At 33.6% G+C, this 7,873-nt stretch overlaps 1 protein-coding gene across 2 annotated transcripts; it reads right to left on the bottom strand.

The window, feature by feature from the left end:
- Positions 1-1,314: 1,314 nt before the first annotated feature.
- LOC127987510 (gastrula zinc finger protein XlCGF57.1-like) lies at positions 1,315-6,590 on the bottom strand. 2 transcript variants are annotated; one of them, XM_052589859.1, is made up of 3 exons: positions 6,551-6,590; positions 5,940-6,103; positions 1,315-3,079 (listed from the first exon to the last, which is right to left on the bottom strand). In XM_052589859.1, exons 2-3 carry the CDS (start codon positions 5,992-5,994, stop codon positions 1,812-1,814), a joined length of 1,323 nt encoding a protein of 440 aa, XP_052445819.1. In that variant the 5' UTR covers positions 5,995-6,103; positions 6,551-6,590; the 3' UTR covers positions 1,315-1,811. The 2 variants fall into 2 exon arrangements, with proteins under 2 accessions (XP_052445819.1, XP_052445818.1); XM_052589858.1 differs by lacking the exons at positions 5,940-6,103; positions 6,551-6,590 and adding an exon at positions 4,878-5,043.
- Positions 6,591-7,873: the final 1,283 nt, after the last annotated feature.

Below are 7,873 nucleotides of genomic sequence, written 5' to 3'. Positions count from 1 at the left end.
AGGTGGGATTCATGTATATTAAGGTTTTTTCTCTGTATACAGGGTGATGGAGTTAAGATGGAGAGAGCATTAAATGGTTTAATGTAAATGTTGGCCTGAAAACAAATAGATGACTATTTTATTTATCTAATAAAGGAGCTTTTTTTTTATACTTTGATTCTATAATAAAAAATATCCCAGTTCTCCCAATTTATATATACATATCAATGTTCATGTGTAAATAAGACGCCATGTTTTGTAGTTAAATGGCATTGAGAACAATGTAATGTATGTGATGCCCTTTTTCTTGTTTTGGCTACATCAACTAGATTGACAGATAAACTCAAAAACCATCACAAGTAGGAACAGTAATGGACAGTGATGCAATTTTTTGTGATTTTTATTATGATGGAAAACATTTTAATATATATATATATATATATATATATATATATATATATATAAAGTATATGTAGAATTTTGATATACACAATATTTAAATAAATATTTATTCTAGTAGAATTTGGCAAAATTTTGAGTTATTTTTTTTAACAGTACATATAGATTTTCTGTAATCAACCATGTAAAACTACAACATGCAAACAAAGTATTTATCTAAGAATTATTGTACTATGTACACGCACACACGCACGCACAGAGAGAGACAGAGACATCAAGAATATGAATCTCAACAATGGAGACAATCAACTAAATGTTTCATCCTGCAATGCATGCTTTAACATGGGTAACACATAATAACAATAGTTATAACATCTTTATTGTCACCATTGTTTGTCACCAAATTTCAGTTTAAGAACTCAAAGTCAGAACATATTGCAGGTTAGCAGTGGAGTGTGAGTTAGTATGGCAATAAATGCAGCCAAAAAACAAACCACTTTCTTGGTAGCCTAAAACCCATGATTGGTGCAAACTAAACTGAAATTTACCTGGCTAGCCAGCTAATCCGGCTTCATGGTACAGGCCCCAGATGTTTGATCAATAGTCTCTATACATAGCAGTTTATAAAGACGGTTGGCATTTCACAAGTTTATTTTCTTTATCGACAAAACAACATGTCAGAGACAGTTTAGGATAAAGAATATTGACATTGTTGCTGTTTAATTACATGGTGTATTAATAATGGCGGAGAAAATTAATAGTTGCTGAAGATTTTAATTGCAGGTTAGAATTCTTATCCCTGATTTGTTCATCTTTGTTTAAAAGTGCAACACAATGTAAAAATGAAACCCAGATCAACAAATCCTTGATTTGCAATGAACTTAAGAATTTTATAAATTAGTGATAGAAATGTTAAAACATAGAAAGACAAATTAATCAGAATAAGAAAGAGCTTTATTGCCAATTGTGTTTACACACATCAGCAATTTGTCTTGGCGTTAAGAGCTTCCAGTACAGCAAGTGCAAACATAGTGCAGAAGATACATAAAAATATGTTAATAAAACACTACTGCTAGAGAAAATAGACAATAAATTATTAATAAAAACAGTAATAAAAATATACAGAAAAAGCAAAAATGTCCATTGAAAGAACTGTGAATGTGTATATGTGCTATATACAGATGAAGTTATTTACAGATGTACAGTACTGTGAGAGGTTGTGAGTTGTTCAGGTGGGATATGGCCATGGGGGGAAGGTTGAATAATAATAATAAAATGATTAGAACAAATGATTAAAAAAAATATTCTGAAATAATCAACAATCAGTTCTAACTTGTTCTAATAATCTTTGATCAATCAATTCTCAATATACTTGTTTTATGCAGCGTTACAGATCAGAACTCTAACTACTACTCTGTAATTGCTATAAAATCTCAGACGTGAATTTTTTTATGCGCGGTTAGAGAAGAAAAATGAGTGAAACTCTTCCCACATGAAGGACAGTGATACGGCTTCTCTCCAGTGTGGATCCTCTCATGTATCCTCAGATATTCTGAGCGTTTGAAGCTCTTGTCACAGTGTGAACACTTGTAAGGTGTTTCTCTAGTGTGAACTGTCCTGTGCACTTTCAGTGCACCATCCGTAAAAAAAGCCTTACCACATTCAGAGCAAACATGATCCTTCACACCGCTGTGTCTTTTCTGGTGCAATTTTAAAGTACTCATCTGACTAAAACTCTTTCCACACAAAGAACACACGTAAGGCTTCTCCTTTGTATGAACTTTCATGTGATCCTTAAGGAAATCTGCCCTAAAAAACTTTTTACCGCATTGATCACAGCTATATAGCCTTTCTCTGGAATGAGTAAGAAGATGTACTTTATAAACACCTGATTTTATGAAACTCTTCCCACATTGATCACATGTGTGTGGCTTTTGTCCACTGTGGATTTTCATGTGTTCTCTAAGGCCTCCTTTTTGTGCGTAACTCTTCCCACATTGAGCACAGATGTGCGGTTTCTCTCCCGTGTGAATTGTCATGTGTTCGTTAAGGTTTGTTTTATGTATGAAACACTTCCCGCACTGATCACATGCATATGGCTTCTCTCCAGTGTGGATTTTGATGTGTTCATTAAGGTTACCTTTATGTGTGAATCTCTTCCCACACTGATCACATGTGAACGGCCTCTCCCCAGTGTGGACTTTCATGTGTTCACTAAGGTTTCTTTTTTGTGAAAATCTCTTCCCACACTGATCACATGTGTGCAGCTTCTCTCCAGTGTGGATTTTCATGTGATCATTAAAAGGTACTTTTTGTATGAAACACTTCCCACATTGGTCACATGCATATGGTTTCTCTCCAGTGTGGATTTTCTTGTGTACACTAAGGTTACCTTTTTGTGCAAAACTCTTCCCACATTGATCACATTTGTGTGGCTTCTCTGCGGTATGACTTTTTATGTGTTCAATAAGGTTTCCGTTTATTGTAAAAATCTTCTCGCACTCATCACATGCATAAGGCTTCCCTCCAAAATGAAATATTATCTCAATCTCAAGATTCCGCTCGCATGAGAAACCCTTTCCACAGTGAAAGCAAGTGAAACATAAAATGTCATTTTTCAGTGAGGAGCTCCAGGATAGATCTTCAGTTTTGACCTGATGTTTCTCCCCTGTTTCAACCTCCTTGTTCTCTTCTTTTAGGTCTAAAAAGTAATAAATAAATAAATAATATATATACTGTATTACTAAAATAAATACATTTCATTTACATAAAAATCAAAGAGAGAAATAAGGAAAATAATAATTATAATAATAGAAATATGAACATTCTGATACACTCTGAACTTGAATTACTGAATTATTATTTTTAAAAATTACAGATTGCACAAATTGAACATTTTTGTAATTCACAGACAAGGCTTAAAGGGGTAGTTTACCCAAAAATGAAAATGTTATGTTTATCTGCTTACCCCAGGGCATCCAAGATGTAGGTGACTAATATATATATATATATATATATATATATATATATATATATATATATAAACCTCTGGTTCATGCAATGTTAGAACTGTTAGAACTGTTGTTACTTGCTTTATGGCGGATTGCAGACTTATAAGTGCATTACCGGCACCCATCTCTCAAGTGGACCCCTGACACTCCTAATTGAGATTCTAGATAAGAGTGTCAATGGTACATTTAAATGATAGGTGGTGGTAATGCACTTATATGTCTGCGATCCGCTAATAAAGCAGGAAGAAGAAGTTGCCTCAGGCACTTGCTGATGTGAAGCGCTTTCACAAGAGTTCTAACATTTCGGACATTGAACCAGAGAAAAAAAAAATATATATATATATAAATTCTGTTCAGTTTCTTGCATTGACTGATTGTTTTGTGTCTTTACACATCAATGTGTCGTCACAAGCTGCAGGGTTTAATTTGGATTTTTCTGTGCATGTTTTTTTTCTCTCTCATGGATTCTATGACCATTTATAAGCATTGTAGACTGAGAGACAGCACCAGCTGAAGTTAAAAATCATACATAATTTGTGTTTTACTGAAGAAACAAAGTGACCTACATTTTGGATGCCCTGAGGGTAAGCATATAAACATCAAATTTTCATTTTTGGGTGAACTATCTCTTTAAGCCTTGTACCAGACTAAAATGCACAGGTGCATCTAAAAAAAATTGAATATCATGGAAAAGTTCTTTATTTTTTGTAGTTTTTTTGTAGTTTCTTTCTTATATTCTGGATTCATTGCACATAAACTGAAATATTTCAAGAGATTTTTGTTTTAATTCTGATGGTTACGATTTACATCTTAGGAAAATTAGAAATTCAGTATCTCAAATCAAAGATCAAATCAAACAAAGATTTTAAAATAGAAATGTTCAAGATCTCCACAGCAGGTTTAATTATGCACTCAATACTTGGTTGGGGCGCCTTTTGTATGAATGACTGCTACAGTGCGGGGTGGCATGGAGGCGATCAGTCTGTGGCACTGCTGAGGAATTACTGAAGCCCAGGTTGCTTTGATAGCAGCCTTCAGCTCCTCTGTACTGTTTTTCAGATGGTACTTATCTTCCTCTTCACAATACCCCATACATTCTCTGTGAGGCCCATGTCAGGTGAGTTGGCTGGCCAATCAAGCACAGTAATATCATGGTCAGCAAACTACTTTGAAGTGTTTTTGGCACTGTGGGCAGGTGCTAAAATCCTACTGCAAAATTAAATCATCATCGCCATAATGCTGGTCAGCAAATGGAAGCATAAAGTGCTCCAAAATCTACTGATAGATGGCTGCATTGACTTTATACTTAATAAAACACAATGGACCAACACCAGCAGATGTCACAAATCATTACTGACTTCACACTGGACTTTGGATTCTGTGCCTCTTCCTCCAGACTTTGATTTCCAAATGAAATGCTAAATTTACTTTCATGTGAAAAGAGGACTGTGGACCACTGAGCAACAGTCCAGTTCTTTTACTCCTTACCCCAGGTGAAATGCTTCTGATGTTTTCTTGATGCGCTGACTCTGGGTTTTCCTGACAATCTTCCCAAGGCTGTGGTCATCCCTGTTGCTTGTGCACCTTTTCCTACCACACTTTTTCCTTCAAGTCAACTTTCTGTGAATATATTTTGAGACAGCACTCTGTGAACAGCCAGCCCTTTCAGCAATGACCTTCTGTGGCTTACCCTCACCCTCCTATTGATGATTGTCTTCTGGACAAAAGTCAGAAGTATTTCCCATAATTGTGGTTGCATGTTATAAATTAGCCCAAGAGGTACCCACTATTTATAATGAAAATTAAACGAATCAAGCTCACAATGGAATATTCTAATTTTTTGAGATACTGTATTTTTTTTTTCCAGGGTTGTAAGTCATAACCATCAGAATTAAAACAAAAACAAAAAATCTTAAAATATTTCAGTTTGTGTGCAATGAATCTATCACATAATATTATTTATTATTATTTTTCATTACAAAGAATAAAGACCATTTCTATGATATTCAGATTTTTGGAGATGCACCTGTAAGACTTACTTAAACATCCTTACTAAATGATGGCCTATTCCTGGCTTACAATAGTCTAAGCCCTGTCTGTGAAAACTAGGCTAATGTCTTATTTTTTAAATACATATCCAATTTTTGTTAGTTTTTTAGCAAGCAAAAACATCTGCCAATGGGGCAAGAAAAACAATCTTTAATCTAAGGCTAAACAATATATTTTTTTTGTTTGTTTGTTTTGTACCCCATTGTCAGATATTTTTAGTTGTTTTCAGTAAAAATAAACACAATTTGGAATCAGGAAACACAAGACATTGCATCTTAAGTCATTTTACTTGACATGTAAACGCTTCCTGATTCATTTTTTAATATATATATAAATATACTAGAAAATAAGCCAAAAATACTCAATTTTTTGGAGACAGTTTTGAACACTTATTGTCTATGTACTTCGATAACTGATTGTGGAACATTTTTTTTATCAATTTTATTTCTTCAGCTTTAAAAGAATTATAACTTTATTAAAGAATTAAGAACAAACACCAACCTATTTGTTGTTCAATATCTTCCTGTTTTATTCTGCAGGGCTCTGGATCATTCATGTTTTCAATTTTCTCACACAAACTTAATCTTCTTCACTTTTAGGCTAATGGGAACATTCCAGCATTTATTGGTAAAGCACTTTGAAAATGCTGAACTGTAGGTGAATCGCTGCAAAAATTAAATAAATAATAATAATAATAAACAGTTATTAAATTCAATGCGTTCATCATCAAATTGAGTGTTACAATCAAACCTCTTCATATAAATCACCCACAGGCAAAATATAAATACAAATAACATTAATTTGTTGGAAAATTTGACTTGATGAAGTGACACTCAAAAACAATACCATTATTGCTCAAAATTATCTAAATAATACACGGACATAAAAACACACAAAATCACAGGTCTTGAATGAATTTAGCATTAACGTTCCTCGCACTGTTGTTGTCTGCTAGGCTTAATGTTTATTTCAGTCAGCGGACGCCAGAAAAGACGCACAAACAACGCTGAACCAGATGAAAACGATACAGAATGAATCCGTGAAATGCTGCTTTAACAAACAGTGTTTTATAATTGTACATTACATGAAGCACAGTGAACCGATTGTCTTACCTCGGGAGACCCACGCTGACTGATGACGCTAGAGGTGACGTCGTCTTCTTGTGTTACGTAGGATCTTACACAAATAAGTGCATTTACCGCCCCCTATTGACGAGTGGACCATTGACACGACGAGCGTGACATGTGCCTGTTGTTTTTATCCTCCTTTGTGACACGTTTCGTATGTAATATCAGTCACATACACGTAGTGAGAAATATTAAAATTTAAATTATTGAATAGGTTTTAATTTTTTTGGATAGTGGTTTTATACTACCCAATATAAACTACATGATATTGCAAAGAACCAGCTATCGAAGTACACATGGCATCATTGCAACATATCTTGAAACATAAATTGTTCCTTTTTATTATTATTATTTAGAAAAATTCAACAGATAATAAGTATAGTAAATGTGCTAAATCCCATGTCCCTAGCAAATGTATGAATGCCAGCGATAATAACTGTTGCAACATGCTGGTTGTGGTTTAATGACCAATTAGTTACTGCAATTAAATGTAGTTTTCCTTTTTTTTTTGTTGGAAACTCTTTCAACATTGATCACATGTGAAAGGAATTTTAAGTTTAGGTTATTTGTTGGGAAACTGTTTTGAGTATTTATTTCATAAAAAAAAAAAAATGTGATAATTATGAAGGGAAAGGGCATAAAAACGATCAATGATGAAAGAAGACAATTGCTATAAAAATTATCCATCAGCATTGTTCCCTCAATGACCTTTACTTTCCAAATTTCCTTTTTTTCTGAAAAGCTCTAGAAAAAGAACATAATCACTTCATTAGGGTTTCTGTTGTCCACACATGATCTGTCTGGTCAGCTCTTCAAAACCTTCTGCAGCTGTGGCTTTTCCCGGTCCAGATATCAGGGATTTTACTGGTCCCTTTACATTCAGATATTTTTATTGGCTATTGAAGTGTTGTCAAAGGTTTGAAAATCAATTTAAATTGTGGGATTACTCAGTTACAAACTATTATTTAAAAGTAATGAGGTAGATTATTTGCAAAATTTGTAGTTAAATATAAGTAAAAATACAGATTAAAAAAAATATAGTACCACAAAAAAAAACCTACTTAACTTCTCCACAAATTAAAATGTAAGTTTCTTTTTTTTTTTTTTTTTTTTAGCTTTTAGTATTAATATGTTAGCTTTAAGGTTATGAATAAGATGGTTTTCCGAAACAATAACAAAAATTTGCATTCAAAACTTACAGTCTCTTACTTCCGTTAAAACGGATCACGGATTTTCATGACATCATATCGCACTTCATCTTCTCATCAAATGTTCTAACCAATCAAATGCTCTCTAGAATCCAAAGCC

This window comes from Carassius gibelio, chromosome B22 (genome assembly GCF_023724105.1).
Source record: "Carassius gibelio isolate Cgi1373 ecotype wild population from Czech Republic chromosome B22, carGib1.2-hapl.c, whole genome shotgun sequence".
NCBI classification, from domain to species: Eukaryota; Metazoa; Chordata; class Actinopteri; order Cypriniformes; family Cyprinidae; genus Carassius; species Carassius gibelio.
This window is presented reverse-complemented; position numbering and strand designations above follow the sequence as displayed.